Here is a 23,279-nt window from a genome sequence, read left to right as displayed (position 1 = left end):
TGGTTCTAATTGCCTCCATTAAGGACAGTAAAAAACAAACAAAGAACCCACGCATTAGATATTTGCAACATCTCGTTTAAATTTTTGAGTCAGTACTGACTTACCCAATCTACACCTCTATCTAGCTGATTATACAGCAATTAAATTGTATGAATTGTACAGAGGGAAACTAATTTAACTTCAAAAATGAACGCACACGATTCAAACGCAAAATTTTTTAGCATTTGCCTTAAATGCTACAAATAATAAACAACATTGAATCAAAACAAAATTAAACCAAACATGAGGCTCCCATAGATTTGCGTTCCCTATACATAGCTCCCACACTTGCCATTAAATTTATTATCAAAATAAAACTGCAGATAGAATCCACCTCCAGTGAATGATCATAGGGATGAGTGAGTAAATTCGGGCATATAATGCAGAAAACGCGAAAAATGTCAGTCTCTTCAAAGACAACTGGTGAAAATAACAAAAAATTAAATTCTAACATAACCGACTAAACGTCGGAAGAATTGCTCTCGAACGACTAGTGGGGAAGGGGTTGCCTAAATGGGACGCAGAAGTTCAATAGTGGGCTTCAAATAACCACATTAGAGGTACCACTTAAGATATACCACTATTAAGATTTAAAGTGAAAAATGGCACCGGTTTCGGCGCACTTTTCATTTGACTTTTAGTATTAAATTGCCGTCAATTGAGTTCAGCTGATTAAAATTGTGATTGAGAAAGAATTTTAGATCACGCGAAACGCAAAAAGTCAAGGGCGTAAAAGTCACTCGAAAAGTCAAAAACGTCAAGCAAAAATTTGCATAAAAAACACACATGTTTACAATAATTGCTATGAACTTCGTTCAAGAGCAATGAAAAATATTCTTGTTCCCTAAGAGTAACTAATATGTTTGTGCAAAGTACGTAAAAACAAGATTATGCAAAGACGTTAAGAAATAAACAGAGCAAAACTTCTGTTCTGTTTATCGTTAAGTGTCGGTATTCAAAATCAACTCAACTCTTAAGTCTCGGAAATCTCAGAGGAAATGCACCAACTCCATTAACCAAAACGCTTAGAGATAATTGTTATCGTTCCTTTTTTTGGAAAAAAGTTGAGCCTAGATGTCAGCCCCTTTTTCGACCTTTTTAATGCATCCCAGACCAACACAAGTGGTATCATTTTACAACTCATTGCGGCTAGAATATAACTTTAAACAGTAAAAATATAATTTTGAAAAGTTTTTGATAAAAAAGCAAACAAGACTGCTTGATCAATTCTGCATATTAACGCCAGTTTGGTGACAACTTAGATGACCAAAAGAGCAAAATTTGAACAAAAGGAGCTGCTACGAATTTGTCACTCAGTTTTTAATATGGTTATCTAATCAGCATGAGTAACCAGGCCTGGTTATCGGGGGCAAAGCCAAAATTTAATTCCTGGGAACCATCTACTTGATTAAGATGCGTTCAGCTAGGAGATATGAAGTCAAGGGAAGCTTGATAAACTCCTATAATAAACTACTCTCATTATAACAAAGTAGAGTCAGTCATTCAATTGGCTCCTTTTGGAAAAAACAAGTTACGCGCCGTTCTCGTTTGATATTTACATTTGTTCAATGGGTTCTGCATAAATCCAATCCAATTTGCGTATTGTGGTTCTTTTTCTCTGCAAAATTTACTGGTTTGTCTTATTAATTTTTCCTTTCACGAGGGGTATATTCGATTATAGCTGAGCAGCATAACTAAAAACGAGATTTGATTGCTTTTTCAGATGACCTGCTGATCATCACTTTTGACGTTTTTTTCGGCTATTTTTGACGTTTCCGGACCCATTTTCTACTTGCATTTAGAAATGCCAAGTCTTAAATCAGACTTGGATTAGACTTGCCAAGTCTTAAATCAGACTTGGATTAGACTTGCCAAGTCTTAAATCAGACTTGGATTTAGAATTGCCAAGTCTTAAATCAGACTTGGATTTAGAATTGCCAAGTCTAAAATCAGACTTGGATTTAGAATTACCAAGTCTTAAATCAGACTTGGATTTAGAATTGCCAAGTCTTAAATCAGACTTGCATTTAGAATTGCCAAGTCTAAAATCAAACTTGGATTTAGACTTGCCAAGTCTTAAATCAGACTTGGATTAGACTTGCCAAGTCTTAAATCAGACTTGGATTAGAATTGCCCAGTCTTAAATCAGACTTGGATTTAGAATTGCCAAGTCTAAAATCAGACTTGGATTAGACTCGCCAAGTCTTAAATCAGACTTGGATTAGAATTGCCAAGTCTTAAATCAGACTTGGATTTAGAATTGCCGTGTCTAAAATCAGACCTGGATTTAGAATTGCCAAGTCTAAAATCAGACTTGGATTTAGAATTGCCAAGTCTTAAATCAGACTTGGATTTAGAATTGCCAAGTCTTAAATCAGACTTGGATTTAGAATTGCCAAGTCTAAAATCAGACTTGGATTTAGACTTGCCAAGTCTTAAATCAGACTTGGATTAGACTTGCCAAGTCTTAAATCAGACTTGGATTAGAATTGCCAAGTCTTAAATCAGACTTGGATTTAGAATTGCCAAGTCTAAAATCAGACCTGGATTTAGAATTGCCAAGTCTTAAATCAGACTTGGATTTAGAATTGCCAAGTCTTAAATCAGACTTGGATTTAGAATAGCCAAGTCTTAAATCAGACTTGGATTAGAATTGCCCAGTCTTAAATCAGACTTGGATTTAGAATTGCCAAGTCTAAAATCAGACTTGGATTAGACTTGCCAAGTCTTAAATCAGACTTGGATTAGAATTGCCAAGTCTTAAATCAGACTTGGATTTAGAATTGCCGTGTCTAAAATCAGACCTGGATTTAGAATTGCCAAGTCTAAAATCAGACTTGGATTTAGAATTGCCAAGTCTTAAATCAGACTTGGATTTAGAATTGCCAAGTCTTAAATCAGACTTGGATTTAGAATTGCCAAGTCTAAAATCAGACTTGGATTTAGACTTGCCAAGTCTTAAATCAGACTTGGATTAGACTTGCCAAGTCTAAAATCAGACCTGGATTTAGAATTGCCAAGTCTAAAATCAGACTTGGATTAGAATTGCCAAGTCTTAAATCAGACTTGGATTTAGAATTGCCAAGTCTAAAATCAGACCTGGATTTAGAATTGCCAAGTCTTAAATCAGACTTGGATTTAGAATTGCCAAGTCTTAAATCAGACTTGGATTTAGAATTGCCAAGTCTTAAATCAGACTTGGATTAGAATTGCCCAGTCTTAAATCAGACTTGGATTTAGAATTGCCAAGTCTAAAATCAGACTTGGATTAGACTCGCCAAGTCTTAAATCAGACTTGGATTAGAATTGCCAAGTCTTAAATCAGACTTGGATTTAGAATTGCCAAGTCTAAAATCAGACCTGGATTTAGAATTGCCAAGTCTTAAATCAGACTTGGATTTAGAATTGCCAAGTCTTAAATCAGACTTGGATTTAGAATTGCCAAGTCTAAAATCAGACTTGGATTAGACTTGCCAAGTCTTAAATCAGACTTGGATTAGAATTGCCAAGTCTAAAATCAGACTTGGATTTAGAATTGCCAAGTCTAAAATCAGACTTGGATTTAGAATTGCCAAGTCTAAAATCAGACTTGGATTTAGAATTGCCAAGTCTCAAATCAGACTTGGATTAGAATTGCCAAGTCTTAAATCAGACTTGGATTTAGACTTGCCAAGTGTTAAGTGACATGATCATGGTTTTGAATCAGTAATGAAATAAGACTTGGATTTAGACTTGCCCAGTATTGAAATTGACTTGGCGTTAGGTCTGCGCTTCCTCAACAATAGACATTTGAAAATGGCTGTTTCAACTAATCTCCGTAAAAGCTGTTTTTAAATGTTACCTTGAAACTTTCGAAATTCATACTCTTCTCGCTCGAAATTTCAGCAAATGGAAAAATCGAAAAACGTTCAAACCAGAAATGCACTGATCCAATGTTGATGTTGCACTTTATGGAAGATATAACTCCATGAAATTTTTGTTGGGTTTATTGATAAATTACAAAATCCACCATGAGAACGTTACAGCCAATCACAAAACTTTCTCTGCTGCCTCTTCAGTTTTAAGATTCCACAATGTTTCAGAATCATTGTGGAAACATATTTTGTTCATATTCTGGTAAAAGTGAAAGAGACAAGAGTCCCGTCAGCATCAAATTTTAAACTTTACTTCCTGCATTGTCGCAGCTTAAAATGCTTTCCTTGCGACCTGCAAAAGGGATCTTTGCAGGAGTACTAACTTATATAGTAGTCCTCTAAATACAGCGAGCTGATGCAGTATCTGAGCCAAAAAAGAATCTGGGCAGTTACCGTGCCACGCACAGAATCATGCTAGCCATCTTTTTTTTAAAAACCACTACTGGAACTTAAACAAAGAAATTTGTCAAAAATAGAAGGTTACCAAAAGATGTTATATTCATTATGAATCCATTTATCTGGGTGCAGGAACTGTTTCTTAAAAAACTGTTTCTTTAATTAATTTTTTTGTTTTCAAATTTAATTCATTTATACAGCAACAGCTATGAGCCATTTTGAACATTAATAACTTCCATCTGCCAATACAACAGGATATCTTTGAATTCGTTATGTTAAAGGGATTTTCTTTTTCAACATAGAAGATACATGGTATATTAGCAAAATGCAACAATTCATTACATATTTTTATATGAGGGAGCAACTAATATCACTCAGGAGAGCTTCAAATGACGTCATTAGAAGTTATGTACAATTTTAACCACTAATAAGAATTGAAGTAAAAAATACTCCAATTTCGGCGCACTTTTCATTTGACTTTTAGTAGTGAACTGCTGCCACTTTGAGTTCAGCTGCTGACACTTTTGAATGAAAACGAAACTTAGATCACGCGAAACGAAAAAGTCAAGGGCGTAAAAGTCACTCGAAAAGTCAAAACGGTCACTCAAAAGTTTTGCACTAAAAAGACCAACACGTCCAAAAATAATTGCTTCAAACTTGGTTCGAGAGTAATTAAAAATTTGTTCCACAGAGCGATTCCGTTTTCCAAAAGCGTTACATTGTTACTTTAATTTCTCTGTTTAAAAGATCCATCGGACAAAGATGACGGAACAAAAAAGCACCACAGGTAGGTTCCATCGTTATATATAGTTCCATCGTTATATCCTTTCCTTCCTAAAAATGGGGTTGGAATAAACAACAAATCTCAGACAAGCAGGGTTGCACACGCAGAGTGAACGCGATGGCCAAACCGCGTGCATGGTAGCAATGATGAGATGAAATCAAAACAAAACAGACCGATGCATTTGTTGGCTTGTAGAGGTGCGGCTGAACCTAGACAAAATTCTACTTGTCACTGATGAAATCATTGTGCAAATATGATGCATTGAGTTAAAACTTGAGGTATGATTTATCATGTTTACAAATTTACAATACGGAGTGAAATGTTCTGATTAAACATTTTGCCTTCACTGCTTCAATTTGCCTTTTTCTGTTATTTATTGGTATAACACAATTATCTGCCAGCAAACAGCCATTTATTTATAGCTGCATATTGATAAATATATTTCACGTTTCGTTAAATCAAAACCTGGTTCTTTGACAAAACAAATCAAGACCGCGAAAATGTTTAGCTAAAGTTGCAAAACTGTTCGGCGCAAACTCTTTCAATAACATCAAAAACTCAATTGAACTAATCAGATTGCAATAACTAAGATACATTTCTGAATTTGCGACTTGATAAATTTGGTTTTTTGCCGTTTTTATTCAACTAACCTGAGACAGGGACAAATCTATCAGTAGTGACGTCAATAGTTCCACTGCCGTCCTTTTTAATCCCAATTTTCCTCTTCGCAGGAACACACTCGGCCCATTTTTGAACATGCTTGCGTAAATTGACCACGTTTGAAAACCGGTCCGCTAAATCGGCAGCACCCAAACTCAATCCTCGGCCTTTTTTCAGATCTGATGACTGCACGACGTCAATTTCATTGTCTTCTGCGACTGAAGGGTTGTTTTCATCATCGGGTTCCGATTCTTGTTGGACGTCTGCTTCGTCGTACTTTGGAGGAGGTCGCTCTACTAGCTCAAATTTACTCTCCCTGCGCAGAGCATTGACGCGCGATTTGCGTCTGTGCATTTTGAAAACTATCCAACAGAGCTACTAGCCATCACAATCTTAAACGAGAAGAAAAATATGTTGACAAAATACTCCCGTTTTTAAGATATAGTTCGGTCTCACAAAGTTCAATGCTATATAATTAAAGAGATACCTATACCTTTTGTATACACTCAAGTATTTGCATAGTTGGGAGTTGCCTTATTGCGTCGAGCACACCGGTTACAGTACCAAAAAATAAACTTCACGAATTTTTGTAGCGACAGGATTGATAATCTCACAAAACCGTCAGCTGTGTTAAACATTATAAAAAATAAACTTTGACTATGTCGATTGATTTTCATGTAAAAACTGGCTTTGGTATAAAAATATATTTTTTGCATAATGAAAACGATGAAATCAAGTGCACTGCAAGATAACAGGATTCCGAACAAATACTGCAAACCAACTTTCAATTTCTAGAACTTCAGCACAAATCATGAAAAGTTTCTGTTAAATTTTGGAACTTCTTCCACAATTGGAATGACTACCTTTCATAAACGCAAAACCACATGCTAGTTCGTTCATAAATAGAGTTAAAACCTGGGACCAATAAACTACACATAATAGCTATTTATACCCTTGCAACTTTTTATATTAATTATTTGATTACGCGTTTAATATATAAGATTGAATTTGATAATTCACGACTATTGCATCATAAAAGGCATTCCTATAGCAAAACACGTCCAACATCTTTCATACATTTTTTTACGTTCAAAACACGTTCAAAAAATGCGTACATCGAGAAACGGACGCAGTTCCAAAATTTGAACTTGTACAAGGCTGAAAAATATTGACTTTTATCAATACAATGCAATATTTTGGTTGTTATTTCCATGATAACGTCCACCACCGCCACCACGATTGTAACCGCCACCACCACCTCCTCTTCTGGGAGTGTAAAATTGAGATCCATCTCCATTGCTCCTATTATTCGATGACGCCATATTGTTACTATTGCTTGCGATGAAACCACCGCCTGAACCTCCACTTGTAAAATTCTGACCACCGGGCGGGGAATTGTAAAAACCTTGTGTAGGATTAACTTCCATGTAATTGTTCGGCAGACCAGCACCATTTCCACCAAAACCCATGCCACGTGCACCTGAAAAGAGTTCTAGTGAAAAGCAAAACTCAGTTTTAAGCAAATAACTAACGTTAGCCAATCACTTAATATTATAGAATGGCATTAATCTTTAATTGACCATGACAGCGACTAAAAGTAGCAGGTCAAAATTAAGATTAACTTATTCCAAAGTCGAAACAACTAACTGTACCAAAACTTTGATAAATTCGACAATTGACTGTTGGCCTAATCAAAACCAATCCTTCCATTATTATTCAATTTAGATTTCAAATGATCTTACTGCCTCAAGAAAAATAATTGATTGAAAATAGTATTGGCTGCAACTCTTCATACCAAACTGGGCATTCTGCATAGGTGAGAAATTTCCTCCAAATCCTCCATATTGGTCTCCGCCATTGAACCTCCCACCTCCTCCAAATCCGCTTCCACCCATACCTCCAAAATGACCGCCACCCATGACTGGCGTGTTTCTTATGCCCATGTGTGACTGGTATGGAGAACCCATGAAATTGTTCATTTGAGATGAGCCGTCGAAGTTGTTCATGAAGCCTGCAGAGTTCGGGTAATAGCCGTTGCCCATGTTCTGAGGCCCACCCATGCCATAAGGAGCTAAACATACCAGACTGATCATATCATCATAATTGCATGCAAATAACCAGTTGTAAAAAATTGGCGCCAACTCAAAAGCGTCAATCGTAAAAGAAACTTCATTCAGCTCAGTAGTACTAAAAATAGCATTAAAAAGGACCACAGGACTAATACAATTGCTACAAACTTCGTTTAAGAGCAATTAAAACCCTGGCTATCGATTTGTATTTTCCTCATAGAAGGGCCTGCCATTTCTGGCCGCTTTACCGACAACAACATTCTGAATATGCGTACATTTGTACACAAATCAGAACGTAGATTTTGGAATAGATATGAAAATGCTCCACAAAATAAAAATTTTATCACAGACAGGAGCAATCTGGTTGTTTACTTTGTTTGACAAGTGTAAAGGCGTGACCAGTTCAGGGGATCAAATACACCCATTCGAGAAAGCAACCCACCATAACGTTGCTGCCTCTTTGCACGAATCATATCGGGAGGTCCTCCTTTGGCAACAGCGGCACCTGACTGCTTGGCATCGAACTTCTTTGTCTCAACCTAAGCAGCCCATCTCATCCATCACCTGGAGCCCCTTCAATTGTGTAAAAATTAGAGCACAGAAAAGGAGGATAGACAGAGCGAGAAAACAGAATTGGTAGTAAATCGATTACCCATTGATATAGGAAGTGAGTAGTAATCCGTGAGAGCATTGAGCTAAAACGAACGATCTATTGATCTTTGCATTCCATCGCAAAGTCGAACTCAGATCCAATCTTCATTCAGTTGATGCGCTGAAATGAAAGTATGAAGAGTTATCAATCCGATCAGAAAACTTTTTCAGCTCCACATGTAAGTCTTCATGTTGTTGCGTAGAGAGTTCATGTCACTGCATGATGAAGAGTTGCGAATGGCATCAGGTGTTGCATATTCGTCTGCATACAGAGAAAGTTGACTTGCATGCAAGTTTCATGTCATTTGACATGCCTTGTCTTCAGTTTTACCCGCACTCTACTTGTTTTGGTCAGCTATTTTCATGCAATACAAGACCAGTTGAGAACTGGTATAATTTGCATGATGTAAAAACTGCAATATTTATAGGAGCATCAATTTTCTGCTCTCTAAATTTTTACATACAGCAGCTACGTCCACTTCATACACAAAATACATAATCTTTGCACTAAAAGGTGTGCATGAAAATTAATCAGTTACACGTCAAATAGCATTAACTGGCTTCAACTGTTGATCAAAGTTAGGTATAATACTTTTTTTAAGCCAAAAGATATTTCAGGACATTGGAAGATTACACGACTTACAGTTGTCTGTCCAATTATATGAGACCCATCTGCACACGCATCGATAGCTGCTTCTTCGCTATCAAATTCGATGAAGCAATATTCTCGTCTGCTGAATGTTCCATCGTCATTTGTATAAACTGGCAGGTCTATGTTCGTTATCTTAACGTTCAATGCATTTACATTTCTTCAATAATTAAGACAATTGTCAAATGAATTTAAATTGATTACCTCCCCAAAAGACCCAAAATAACCTCTGAGTTCTTCTTCGGAACAGGCCTTAGAGTTTTTTACAAAAATTTTCCTGGGCCGAGCTCTCCCGTTGTTATTTTCCGATCTTGCTCGCTTTGGATCAATTTTCCGCCCATTCAATACATGAGGTCCAGATTGCATAACTTTTTCTACACTTGCATTATCCATGTATATGATAAATGCGAAACCTCGCGGTGTACCATCTCTTCCTTTCTTCATAGCTGCTTCATCAACCGCTCCAAAGCGGGCAAAATACCGCAACAGGTCCTCTAAATGCAATACGAATGTAGAGAAAACCCTTTTTCAAAGCACCAAAAAAGAAAAAATGCAAACCATCAGTCGTACTCCAACTCAGTCCTCCCACAAACAATTTTCTAGGGGCACAATTAGAGTTTTCGAAAAATAAGAAATATAAGATCAGGTCAGTGAAAACAAGCTTACCGTTCATCTTCCGCTTCGTTAAAACGTTTTTCGATTTCTTGTTGACTTCTGCCATTTGAGACATTTTGAAAATAACCCATTCCGTTTTGCATGTTCGACTCTAAAAGCGGCAGTAAGCTCCACTGAATCACCCTTCATTAGGATCGCACACTCAAAGTTGATTTACAAATTTAAATTTCATAGACACTTGCATTATAAATAAAGACGAATCATACTCGGACGCACTATGATTCATACGCACGAGAATAAGCTTTGCTCTTCTGCGCAGCGCTATCATATGCCTCAGAGGGTGCCCTGGTTCCAAACGGTCAACCGACACTGATAGTTCGTGCAGTGCCGTAGTGCGGGAGGGGAGACTAAATTCATAACAAATTAGCTTATATAGAAATTCAATTCTTTTGACGCAGCTCTAAAAGAGCTATAGTGCCTTGTCCTTAAAATTATATACGATGCTATATATTATATACGATGCAGTGATGTCTCATAGGGGGGATCACTACTCATCCATTGTTGATGTTCTCTGCGGCTTGTTCTATGCATGGTTATGCATGATGTTCTATGCATGATGGGCTCTAAATCCCTTCGCTTAACGCCTGGGTTCTAAACCCAAGAAAATAGACAACCTGACAATAATTAACCTGACTAACGAAAAGCAGACACTTCATTTTTGCAGACCTATGCATGATTGTCCTTCCTGGCTTAAGAGCAAACCCCCCTTTATTGTTTTTTAAATATATAGAAAATTTCATTGAGCACAAGCCAACGGTAATGCACGGGCGGATGCTTTAGTTCTAAACCCAAGGAAATAGACAACCTGACAATAATAACAAGAAGAGGGGGCTTGAAGAGTGTATCTTGGGCGTGGAAGAATACACTATTCAAAGTTTTTAAAGAGCTAAGTAAATTATAAAACTCCAGCAGGCCCGCAAAGCAAAAAGAAAATCATTTCCACGAATAGAAGATTTAAAAGATTCCCCTTCGGCACCGACTCGGGCTCGATCCCATGCCCCTCGCTTAACAGCCATAGTTCTCAACACTTATGCTAACTATGCGTATTTCACTTTTCCTTTGCTCTTTCTACAGCGAATTTCTGGACAATGGCGTTTGTGACCCGCTTCTTTTCCCTATACCTCATGCTTAATGGGTGCAAAATCTGCATATTAGGAGCTTAAATATCGTGGCAATGCGCGTCTCAAAACGCATTTAATATTCTCTAGATTGCATGATTAAGGGCCCCCAAAAACATGTTACGATAGGAGCAATGTTAACCATTGTACTCAATTGCGACTGATATTTTATCTAACAGAGCAAGACAAGATAATACGACTAAAACTGCCCAAAACTTAATTTCATAGCAATTTTATGGAAAATGGTAATGGAACCGCAAATCAACAGCTATAAAATAAAACATCTTGTGAGTATCCTATGGAGGACAGAGAAGGCTGTTTGCTTTCTCTAATACAGTGTTTGAAGCTCTTTGTATACTCTGTTTTGACCTCCCGTTTCTTGGGGGACTATTTGTTCCACTGGTTTTCATTAAATTTGAGAAAAGAAGAAAAGAGAAGGAAACAAAGGAAACAACGAAATGAAAGAAAGAGATGGAGGAAAACGAGAGAAAAAAAGACAGAAATGAAAAAGAGAGAAGACAGAGGGGGAGATAAGGAGAGAAATTCAGGATAGAAAGCGAGAAGGAAAGAAAAGAAAGAAAGAAAGAAGAAAATAAGAAAGAAAAGTCTGCGAAATGTGATTGTTCTAAAATTTGTTTGGGGTCAAGAACACTAACGGGAAATTGCCACTGGTTTTTACAAAAAACCATTATTCTAAAAATGACAGGGAAGAAAACAAAAAAGACCACGAGATTGGAACGAAGAATTGTTCTCAAGAACCAACAATTATTATTTTCACACCTGAAACACTCATCACACACACAGAAACATTAAACCGACTCCCTTTGCAAAAATTGCTATCAATTGCCAGGCCGTATTGTTTGAGTAAAAGTTTTTATGCAAACAAAGGGAAAGTACCAGGCACGGATTTGAACCCTCGACCCTCAGAATACCAGTCCTCCGTTTTACCAACTCCGGTTTAAACACTACAAACAATTATTTCACACAACCGCTTTCAATTTATCATCAAACATGTTTAAGATTGAGAGAACTTGAGATCACTCAAAAATTATACAGTAAAGCGCGCAAACGTTAATTGAAAGCTAAGAATGTTCTGGAAAACCGCACAACCTGAAAAGCTAAAAGTTTGCAAAAAATCAAACGTTTACAATTAAAAATTCAAACTCCATTCAGTAGCAATTAAAGAACGCGTTGTACCCAGGTCAGTAAATAATCCTTCTGGTCTGGCATAATTTCAGGCCCTCATAGCCTTGTGTTAACTGCACGTGACTAACAGTCTTTTGTCCCCCTTTCTGTTCTCATCCATCTGCTTTGGGCCTTTTAGGTCATTGATCACTCTTGATTTGCTCGATTAAGCATGCCGCTCAATGCCGCTCTTAAACATGTGCTTCAAGGCCATTTAAACTCGCAAAATTTTGTCCCATATTAGAGCTAATTTGTTTAGAATATAGGGTTACCATTTTGCTCTCGCAAAACAAACACAGGCAGTGACATAAACTGACTCGCGTTCAAAAGCCAGGCAGCATGGTATTGACTAAAAATTTTCTTTTCTACAAAAAGAAATGTACCCAATACCGGTTCAAATCCTCAACCCTCACAATAGCAGTCCCCTATTTGACCAACTCCGCTGTAAACTCTACAAACAACCAGTTCAGACAACCGCTTTCATTTTATCATCAAACATATTTCAGATTGAGAAAACTTGAGATCACGCAAAAATCATACAGTAAAGCGCTCAAAACTTAATTGAGAGCTAAGAGTGTTCTAAAATAGCGCACAATCTAAAAATCTAAAATTTTGCAAAAAAAAAAACGTTTAGAATAAAACTTCATTTGGGAGCAATTAGAGAACGCGTAGTACCCAAGACAATAAACTCTCATTCTGGGCACGCATATTTTCAAGCCCGCATAGCTTCGTGGTAACTGCACCTGACTAGAAGTCTTTTGTCCCAGTTTCGGTTGTCACCCATCTACTTTGAAACTTTTAGGTCAATTACCTCTCTCGATGTGTTCGCTTAACCATGCCGCTCAATGCGGCTCTTAATCATGTGCTTCGTGAGGCTCTTTAAAATTGTAAATCTATGTCCCATTTTAGAACTCAATCATTTAATATATAGTGTTACCGTTTCCCCAAGACACAAAGAGGAACATTAACTGACTCGGGTTTGAACGCCAGGCGGCTTGGTGTTGATTAGAAGTTTTCAATTCAACAAAAAAGAACGTACCCAACACGGGTTCGAAACCACAACTCTCATAATAGCAGTCCCCCATTTTATCAACTGCGCTATAAACACTACAAACAGTCCTTTCTCAAAAACTTTTTTATTTTTTTTTCAATATTTCAGATTGAGACATTTTGAGATCACGCAATAATTAAACAGTAAAGCGTGAAAACTTAATCGAAAGCAAAGGGTGTTCTAGAATAGCGCACAATCTGAAAACCTAGAGTTTTGCAAAAAAACCATTTACGATAGAAACTTCAATCATCATTGGGGGCTAACAAAGAACGCGTAGTACCCAGCACAGTAAATTCCCCTTCTGGGTGAGCATACTTTCAAGCCCTCAAAGCCTCGTGGTAACTGCACCTGACAAATATTCTTTTGTCCCAGTTTCGATTCTGACCCTTCCACTTTGAAACTTTCAGGTCATTGACCTCTCTCGATATGTTCACTTAACCATGCTGCGCAATGTGTCTCCCAAACATGTGCTTCGAAACTCTACTTAAACCTGCAAAACTTTGTCCCATCTTAGAGCTCAATCATCTGTTTCTTGTGTGCTGATTGTAGCCATTGCAATACCAAAGATGAATCTGTCCAATGCCAGATTTTGTATGTAAAGTTTTATCTCATGTTCTCTCAATATCTGCCACCCTAGACCAAATCCGCATACTGCTGGAAGTTCTATTTTCGGAATTGTTGTGTGCCTGATAGGAGCTACACGTCATTTCCCTATCACAGAGTTGATTTTAAATGACGCCTGGTTGTTCCGATATGCCACTGGGCACTTTGCTTCTTCTGAGGCGTCTGTAAGGAGAAATCTCAACTCTGTACAACCAGTTTCGTTTCTTTTTCTGTTGTTGCTCAAAATCTTATAAGCAGTAACCGCATTCGTATTTTGAAGGGTGAACATATCCCAAGTGGGTCGAACGCTGCTGAGACAAAGAATAAGACAATTCTCAGAGATGTTTTTGCTGAAAATTTGTTTCAGGTTCCACGACAGACTATGAGACTGTCTGTTTTCGCATTCCAGTTTAATCCTAGAGTTAAGGATTAAGAATTATTTGAGCTGTCTCCTGTTGGTATCTGTGACTTGACTTCTCCGTCAATTACTAGCCTTTTCGTCAATTTTAATCTACATTTGAAGATGTTTCAAGTCTTCTGGTAGACAGGTTCTTGGGTTTCTGATTGATTTGAGGAAGATGCTCATGTAAAATTTTGACTGGATCCCCTGATAATGCTTTTGTCGTTGCTTGCGGTATCTTTCGCCACTTGGTGAAGGTATAATTCGAACGAGCTGGGGAGCATTTCGCTCCAAGAACGTGTCGTGCGTACTAGAACTTGTATTCTTTGCTCTGGATCTTTTCGCCAGAGAAACTGTAGACATCGGTTGTCCTTGCTTGGGACAGCATTCTGAAGAAATATCGCCTCTATCTTGGATGATAAATCTATTTGGTGTTCTCAAAATCAAAAAATAATTTTGATAAGATTTTGAAGAAGTACCGGTTCCGATTAGAAATTTTAGTTGAGGCTCACACCTTGATTTTTTCTGCTGCGTTGCATACTTTTCCAAATTTTATGGTGCTTGTGTAGGTTGGTGACGAGATGATGTGGCAAGTACAGTTGAAGTTTTTCCGTAGTTTGATTCATGTAGGTTTTGTCAATTTTGCGAAACTATACTGCTCTGACATCTGTGTCAATGGTTTCCCGATAGCGCCTTCCTAGAGTCTGGTTTTTCTGTAGTCGTCGTTCTAGAAACTTGAATCCTCAAAAAGCGGAGTGGAAGTTGTTGGGCAGCTTCACGTCATCTTCTGGCCACAGGAGTCGAACTTCGTATTTTCCAACAGTGAAGCGGGTTGTCTGCTCTATCGACTTGATTGCTTGCTGTTCGTCTTCCGAATGTCCGGTGACAGCGCAGCATCACGCGTAGTCCTCAATGTCCCAATGTTTACATAAATGGCATGATAATTTGACATCCGAAGTGGTTTTAATAGCAAGGATTGCTGCTTGCCTCGCTGAAAGTTGACCAATTAACGCCCAGTCAGTCTTTGATCTCACTGCAATTCTCGTTTTTGACTTTTTGAACTCTAGAGGGCAATGTATGCCAAAACAGCCTTGTCCATGGATGACTCGTACTTCGTATATTTCATAGCTCTCTTCCTCAATTGTTGGTATTCGTCTGTCACCGATTGCGGGTATCAGATATGCAATCTGATCACCCAATGTCAGATTCTTTTGCAAAGAAAAATGCACTGTTGTCAATTAATGAAACTTTTTTAGGGTTGACGCAGTTATCGGAACTTTTCCAGTCTTTAAACCTTGCAATCGTTGAACTCCTGCTACTGACAAAGACGCTTTCCGACCTTTTAGGTTAAATTAAGACACAATTGATTGGTCTATAATTGAAGATTGAGGATTCCAAACTGCTAGCACAGTTAGGCTTCAGTCTCCGTTCATCAGCCAAAATTGCACCTCTTGGGGTCTTTTTTGCGTGGTTTTTGCTGCTACTGCATTGTTAGCATCTGATACATTTGTTGTAGCCTCTTTTTTTGAAAGTTCGCTGTCTGTTGTGTCGTCTGCCACAATTGGTACACTGCAAGCTCTGCATTTGCATTTGTTTGAGGTATGCTGATTTTGGGCAATTGAAACATAATTTGAACTGCTGCACATGTTTCCGCCGTTCAATCAGCTTCTTTGACTTAAAATTCTTGAATTTAGAGACGGCGTTCTGTCTATCTTAAAGGTACAATCTATTTCTTTGGCTATGCTGGGTTGTCACCAATTGAATCGTTTTCGGATTTTTGCGGCTTTTAAGTTTACTTCGATTGAAGTGTGAACTGATTTGCGCTAATAAGTTATCAAAAATGATTGCTTTGGTTGCAATCCACTCTTTAAAAAACCAGGTTACCTTGGTGTAGCAAACGATCTTGAAGGTGCTGCATCCACTCTTCCGTCATCTGGGAAGAAAGCTTTCTGGTTGTAGAACGGTCTCAGTGCTCCTCATTCAAGGTCGGATGTATATCCCTGTTGACTAAATGTGTTAACCATATCTTTGACCACGTTTGCATATAAAACGATGCTGCTGGAGTTTAGATGCCAACCTGGAGGGTGTGTGTAGTAGTTTTTTCGAGTTTGGCGTTGAATATGATGTCCAATCTATCATACTTCACTCAGAAAATAAGCCAGGCTCGATAGTAAGTTTTTGAGTGGTACCCTTTTCTCGCTATTGCTGCCTTTGCTCAACCAATGAGAGTGGTCATCAAGCATTGCATCTATTCAGTATCCCTCACCTGCTTTTGACGCACTTTAACGTCAGAGAGTTCAGACCACTATAGTGGATCTCCTGAAGATACAGCTAACTTGAGTTTGGGTAATCCTCCGAAGCCACTGCTCATTCCTGGTTGATATGTCAGTTACGGAGTTCCTTGGCTCACTGTCGTTTTAATTCAACTCCTCTTGGATCTGTTTTGTTAGTTGTGCTTTGGGCTCTGACTTCGCTTCCTGTCAGGAATTGCTAACGCTCACTGCTACTGAAACGTCGTCTTGGGCAATTGCGTTTGAGGGCTGGTTGCCCTAATTGGTTTATGGATTTCTCGCTTCTAAAGAATACTCTGCTTAAATAATGGCGCTGAAAAAAGTCCTGTAGGTGACTGATTTAAAGGTTTTAAAATTCAGATAGGCGCTAAAACGTTTTCCGCCTATAGTTTATATGTCTTTTTTGAGAGGGTCGACAGCATTGTCTGGTTTTTCCCACCCTGCTGTTTTTTCTCAACTGCGTCCTGATTCAATATTTTCTATCTCATCTGCCACCGGTCCAGATGCTTTCGAGCTTCCTTTAGTCACTTCAATTTTTAGAAGCCTTTGTTCACTGGCGGCCTCTACTTTCTTCTTTTCACGTTCCAGCTCTCGATCTTGTCGGCGCATACTCATTTCTTCATCTTGAAGTTGCAACTTCTTTTGTTGTCGACGTGGCTCTGTTTCATTGATTTCACTTTCTAGATTATAATGAACCTCCTGCAGGTCTTTCATTGTTTCCTGTCTTACTCTTAAGTTTTCAAACTCCAATTTGACAATTTCATGCTTCATCGATGATCGTCAGTTGGCCACACTGGGTTCCGTTCTGCTGCAGTGTGTAGCAGAAGACTTGAAACAGCTCTCAACATTCTGTTTGACGTTTACATTTCCTCCATTTCCTGTATCAGCTCTCATTCGGATCTTTCATCTGCAGATGTTGATGACACTAAAGGTGTTTGATTTATACACTCTGCTTTCCTCTGTTTTAAGAGGATTCGATAGCTAACTCTGTCTTCAATTAAGATCACAACCCAACATCTGGTTTCAAGATGTAAATAATTTGTCATTGTTTTTGTCTAGCTTCTGTAAGGGTTGTTCCAATTCGTTACACAAAATTTACTTGTGTGAGTTGCTTAGGTTTTCGGCATTCAAATTTTTTTCCAGATCTGACGCTGCCGTGTAACTTATTTCACAATCTTGTAACCACTGGAGAAATCGCAGAGTATCTTTCCGTTGGTTTACATCTTTGCGAAGATAGTGCTCGATTTCCGCCAGTTGTGAAAATTGTTCAGCAGGTCAGTTCAGTATTTTCTTCTTTTCTCCCAAACATTGCTCAGTGTCGGCTTCCACGTATTTTTGCTTTGGGAGTTGCCTTTAGTAGTATATCTCGAAAAACATCAATATGCTGTTTCCGCTGACACTGTTTTGTTCCGAGTCAAGTGATTTTTGACTTCGGCGAGCTGTCGGTCCAACGTTTGAGCAATTCAACTTGCTCGCTTTCTGATTTCTTGAATTGGCGCGATATCGTATAATCAGAAGTGTTCCAATGTAAAGGAGGGTGCTTTCCAGTCATCATAAAGTTTCGTTCTGGTTCACCGAAAAATGAAAAATTTGTTGCTGTTCGTTTTGTTGTCCGGGTTGGCGGACCAAGTTCTGCGGCTTCTCAAGAATACCAGGGGATATCAGCGGATCCCAGCAGATCCCATTCTCAAAAATCCCGTGAATAAATGTCAAAATCACCCATTCACGTCTTCTTCGCGACCACAAAGAAAAAATCTCTCTGAGTGTTACGAAAAACATGTTACGATATTTGACAGTAATTAGTGAACTGAAAAATTTTCAGTAATTTTTCTTTTAAATGAGTTTTCAAATACTGTTGCTGCTGCTCAAGAATCTCAGCGAAAGCGAAATATCACAACCTTTGTCTCTAATTTTCTGTGCTCCTCTTTCTCACCCTAATTCGATTTATTAATCATCCCGTCGAAACAATTAGTCGCCCGGTTTTTGTAAAGGACTGTAATTTTAACGTTTGATTAGATTTGATTGAAACTAAAGATATCCTGAGAGATAAACTATATGAAATCGGGTACTGAATTAGGGAAGGCTTCAGTAATTTTTGCTAATGCATCTAACTTTTTTAGAGAAAGCTCAACTAATTTAGAACATTTGCGGATTTAACCATCTGTCAACTTCAGCTGACAGATCAAATTAGATTCCATTGGAAAACCAGCTGATGTCGGTACCAGTCTCTTAGGGTTCCAAATTGGATACCACTTCAATTTTTAAACAAACGGCTCAAAATAAATATTAAAGTTAATATCATCCATAACAACAAATCAAGTAAAAACATTTAGGCCAAAATTTATTCTGTAAATGTCAAGCACCTGGGCAATTTGAATTTGTTGTATCAATGGTATTTGATCATTAACAAATAACTAAGGGTTTACGTCATCAACAAAAAAATATAGCTATTAACAGGAAATAAAAGCTTGGACTCACATAACACTGAGAAAAGGAACAATCGGTGTTAAGCAGACTGAATTGTAGGCTTATATTATCGAAAAATAAAGCAAAAAATATATTTGTTAGTAGGAAATAAGCCATCATTAACGTGCGTAATCCAGCGGCGAAATTCCTGTAGATGGATTTAACTACATTTTGAGTGCTTAGTGAAACAAACATTCAGCAAGAACAAAAACATCTTCGAGAAGGGGTTTGGAAGAGATAGAGAGCAACTGGAGAGTTATTTCCACTCAAATTGGAACTTCAGTTTACGCGAGGCCATGTTGTCCATGAAGTGTTTGTACAAAAGAATGCTCGACAATGGAGATACATCGTTACTGCACTAGTTATTCTTCTCCATTTCCAGGTCTGCGGGTGCCTCGCGTTACACTCCCGGAAAGATTGATTTTGAGACTTTAACTAGTCAAGGTATAAAATTTAGGTTCTTTAGTAGAGTTTGCTTTTATGAGGGAACGAGAGTTTGGATTAGCTGTTATATTTGTGTGCAGTTTATTAATCGGTAAGGGTAAGTAGCTGAGGGCTTATTGCACCTGTATTAATTCAGCTTGATTGCTCTCGGCCTTTTCTGTACTTAGGCGCTGAATTGAATTTACTCTTGAAAATTATGTTTTGTTCCGAGATTGAGATTTTTTTAGAGTTATCATTAGTTTGTTTCATTTGGCAAGGGCACTGAACCTGATGCACATTGAATTGCTGTATTTAGTTAATTTAGTTGAGCTGTTTACCATCGAAATATATTTACTGTCGGGAACACAGTATGGGAAACCTATTGTTATGAAGAAGACAAACCGTCTATGTACACCAGAATTGAGAGATCTAGCTTCTATTGTTTTCCCACGATAGGCCTTCTAACTGGAACTCTGAAGCTTATTGTGTTGTATTACATAATCGGAGTTCTGTCGTTAGTGTGTTAGATTTCAGTCTGTTATATCTGCTTCCTTTTTGTTTCCACACGATTGCAACATAAATTAAGAGTATGAATTACCACACAGAAATAATCATGATAAAAATTTCTGTTAACGTCAACCTTTGAAATATTGTCTTTTTTCCACAACTGGTTACATTTTCAATAATATTACAATAAATTTGATGCTAAATTTATTCAGTAGGGTAAAAAAAATTAGAGAGGAGGATTGTAAAATCAAAACTACCAAGCTGAAACCACAACGACTTGAATTCTATACATGACAAGAATTTTTTGAGCCAAAATTGTGAGTGCTAAGTGAAACAATCATTCAGCAAGAACACATATTTCGAATTAGTACAATAGTGTTATTATGTAGACTAAATAAGAGTACAAATTGTGACAATATGGAAGCGATTGGGGTGTTGGTATCTTCAAGGCTTCGGGGACGCAAGAAAATATTCTAGAAGGGATTTGGATGAGATAAAGAGCAACTGTAGAAGAAATTGTGCTCAAATTGGAACTTCAGATTACGTGAGACGATGTTGACCATTGATTGTTTGTACAAAAAAATGCTCGACAATGAAGATGCATTGTGATTATTCTAGCTATTTATCTCCATTTCCAGGTCTGCGGGAGCTTGCGTTACGCTCCTGGAAAAATTGATTTCGAGGCCCTTAATCGTCAAGGTATAAAGTTTATGCTACTTAGTAGAGTTTGCATTTTTGCTGGATAAAGGGCTCAGATTAGCGGGTACATTTGTTCGGTTTATCAATCGGTAAAGAGTTGAGGATAATTGCTGCTGTAGTAATTCAGCTTGGTTGCTAGCGGCATTTTTCATACTGAGGCGTTGAATTGAATTTACTCATGAAAGCTATAATTTGTTCCGAATTTGAGATAGATTCATTTATAGAGTTATCATTAGTTAGTTTAATTTTACAGAGGATTACACTGGATGCATAATGAATTGCTGTATTTAGTTATTATTGTTCAGTTGTTAACCATCAAAACTTTTTAACTGTCGGAAACACAGCAAGGGATCTCTATTGTTAGGAAGAAGACAAACCGTAAACCGGAATTGGGAGATCTAGGCTCTAATGTTTTCCAGTGATAGGCCTCCTAACTGGAATTCAGAATCATACTGAACTGTACTTCATAATCGCAGTTCTGTTGTTAGTGCGTTAGATTACTGTCTCTTTATATCTGCTTATTCTGTGTTTTCACACGATGTTAAATTAAAGTCAGAATATGAAATACAACAGAAAAAACAATGATAAAAAATTTAATTGTTACTAACAATTGAAAAATTGCCTCTTTTCCACAATTGGTTACCTTTTCAATGATATTACAATAAATTTGATGCTAAATTTATTCAGTAGGGTAAAAAAAATTAGAGAGGAGGATTGTAAAATCAAAACTACCAAGCTGAAACCACAATGACTTGAATTCTATACATGACAAGAATTTTTTGAGCCAAAATTGTGAGTGCTAAGTGAAACAATCATTCAGCAAGAACACATATTTCGAAATAGTACAATAGTGTTATTATGTAGACTAAATAAGAGTACAAATTGTGACAATATGGAAGCGATTGGGGTGTTGGTATCTTCAAGGCTTCGAGGACGCAAGAAAATATTCTAAAAGGGATTTGGATGAGATAAAGAGCAACTGTAGAAGAAATTGTGCTCAAATTGGAACTTCAGATTACGTGAGACGATGTTGACCATTGATTGTTTGTACAAAAAAATGCTCGACAATGAAGATGCATTGTGATTATTCTAGCTATTTATCTCCATTTCCAGGTCTGCGGGAGCTTGCGTTACGCTCCTGGAAAAATTGATTTCGAGGCTCTTAATAGTCAAGGTATAAAGTTTATGCTACTTAGTAGAGTTTGTATTTTTGCTGGATAAAGGGCTCAGATTAGCGGGTACATTTGTTCGGTTTATCAATCGGTAAAGAGTTGAGGATAATTGCTGCTGTAGTAATTCAGCTTGGTAGCTAGCGGCATTTTTCATACTTAGGCGTTGAATTGAATTTACCCAGGAAAGCTATAATTTGTTCCGAATTTGAGATAGATTCATTTATAGAGTTATCATTAGTTAGTTTAATTTTACAGAGGATTACACTGGATGCATAATGAATTGCTGTATTTAGTTACTATTGTTCAGTTGTTAACCATCAAAACTTTTTAACTGTCGGAAACACAGCAAGGGATCTCTATTGTTAGGAAGAAGACAAACCGTAAACCGGAATTGTGAGATTTAGGCTCTAATGTTTTCCAGTGATAGGCCTCCTAACTGGAATTCAGAATCATACTGAACTGTACTTCATAATCGCAGTTCTGTTGTTAGTGCGTTAGATTACTGTCTCTTTATATCTGCTTATTCTGTGTTTTCACACGATGTTAAATTAAAGTCAGAATATGAAATACAACAGAAAAAACAATGATAAAAAATTTAATTAATACTAACAATTGAAAAATTGCCTGTTTTCCACAATTGGTTACCTTTTCAATGATATTACAATAGTTATTGATGTTATATTTATTTTAGAGGATAAAAACTATAGAGATGAGGATTGTAAAATCAAAACTACCGAGCTGAAATCAGAACAACTGGAAATCAATACAAGAAACATTTTCTGAGCCTAAATTAGATTTAGGCGATCAAATTGGAGACAACATCATCTTGGCTGTCAGCATAAGTAAACATCTAGAAGCAAATTATACAGTAGTCATAAAAAGCATACTGTGTAGCTGGCAAGGCTCACTAATGACTGTAACCTTGACACGGTTCAATATTGACAGCTTAGAATCTTGGAAGCCCTACTGATTTTTCAATGGTTTGATATTCACTGCGTAAGATCTGTTAGAACCATAACGCACAGGGATATCATATGCTTTGAAACGAAGAATACTAGAATTTTGAAATTTGTCATCAATAAACAGTTACCATTGGAGACATTTTACGATCAAGGATAGTGTAAAGGTATAATACCATCTCCTTCTATCCCTCGTAGGATATAAACTAAATTATTCTTGCTCCCGTGATACCGCACAAGAGCAGGAGATAGAATAAGGAGGAACTACTAAAATGCATTTTTGCTGGGATCTCTTTGAAAATGTTTTGCGCAATGAGTATTAACTTGCAACAATCCTCGGATAATTTTATCAAATTAGAATATGCATGTATTCCTTATCATTCATTTAATCTGAAAGAGAATGAATTTTCTCAAAATTGCACTAATTCGGTGAAACAGAAATTTCTTATAAAAAGCGACCGGAAAGTTGTCCATTACCACCGATTATGGGAAACGGATATTGTGGTAACTTGTAGGAATCACCAGCACCGCAAAATACATCTGACCTCCTTCAAACCAGTCAAGAACA

At 37.4% G+C, this 23,279-nt stretch overlaps 6 protein-coding genes across 13 annotated transcripts in view; 3 read left to right on the top strand and 3 right to left on the bottom strand.

Moving 5' to 3' along the window:
* LOC142342665 (uncharacterized) overlaps positions 1-6,181 on the bottom strand; it is a 34,606-nt gene extending 28,425 nt beyond the window's left edge. For 5 of the 7 annotated variants that reach the window (XM_075394124.1, XM_075394129.1, XM_075394126.1 and 2 more), the window contains exons 1-2: positions 5,784-6,181; positions 5,307-5,342 (exon numbers count right to left, since the gene is read on the bottom strand). In XM_075394124.1, coding sequence (XP_075250239.1) covers positions 5,307-5,342; positions 5,784-6,147 — 400 coding nt within the window. In that variant the 5' untranslated portion in view covers positions 6,148-6,181. The remainder of the gene's footprint in view (positions 1-5,306; positions 5,343-5,783) is intronic. The other 2 variants (XM_075394125.1, XM_075394130.1) reach the window with 1 other exon arrangement.
* Positions 1-23,279, top strand: part of LOC142342672 (failed axon connections homolog) — a 548,023-nt gene that overhangs the window by 84,251 nt on the left and 440,493 nt on the right. The gene's annotated exons all lie outside the window — the stretch shown is intronic.
* LOC142342673 (failed axon connections homolog) overlaps positions 1-23,279 on the top strand; it is a 546,280-nt gene that overhangs the window by 84,251 nt on the left and 438,750 nt on the right. The gene's annotated exons all lie outside the window — the stretch shown is intronic.
* Positions 1-23,279, bottom strand: part of LOC142342670 (cleavage stimulation factor subunit 1-like) — a 518,885-nt gene that overhangs the window by 59,858 nt on the left and 435,748 nt on the right. The window lies entirely within an intron of this gene.
* The window catches only part of LOC142342666 (putative transporter YutK), a 280,988-nt gene that overhangs the window by 84,246 nt on the left and 173,463 nt on the right, over positions 1-23,279 (top strand). The gene's annotated exons all lie outside the window — the stretch shown is intronic.
* LOC142342671 (RNA-binding protein Musashi homolog 1-like) overlaps positions 6,909-23,279 on the bottom strand; it is a 452,119-nt gene continuing 435,748 nt past the window's right edge. For both annotated transcript variants that reach the window (XM_075394140.1, XM_075394142.1), the window contains exons 2-8: positions 9,829-9,931; positions 9,721-9,761; positions 9,367-9,656; positions 9,157-9,297; positions 8,305-8,401; positions 7,589-7,864; positions 6,909-7,273 (exon numbers count right to left, since the gene is read on the bottom strand). In XM_075394140.1, coding sequence (XP_075250255.1) covers positions 6,972-7,273; positions 7,589-7,864; positions 8,305-8,401; positions 9,157-9,297; positions 9,367-9,656; positions 9,721-9,761; positions 9,829-9,920 — 1,239 coding nt within the window. In that variant the 5' untranslated portion in view covers positions 9,921-9,931 and the 3' untranslated portion in view covers positions 6,909-6,971. The remainder of the gene's footprint in view (positions 7,274-7,588; positions 7,865-8,304; positions 8,402-9,156; positions 9,298-9,366; positions 9,657-9,720; positions 9,762-9,828; positions 9,932-23,279) is intronic.

The sequence above is a fragment of the Convolutriloba macropyga genome, chromosome 7 (assembly GCF_964194025.1).
Source record: "Convolutriloba macropyga chromosome 7, txConMacr16.3, whole genome shotgun sequence".
Classification (NCBI taxonomy): Eukaryota; Metazoa; Xenacoelomorpha; order Acoela; family Convolutidae; genus Convolutriloba; species Convolutriloba macropyga.
This window is presented reverse-complemented; position numbering and strand designations above follow the sequence as displayed.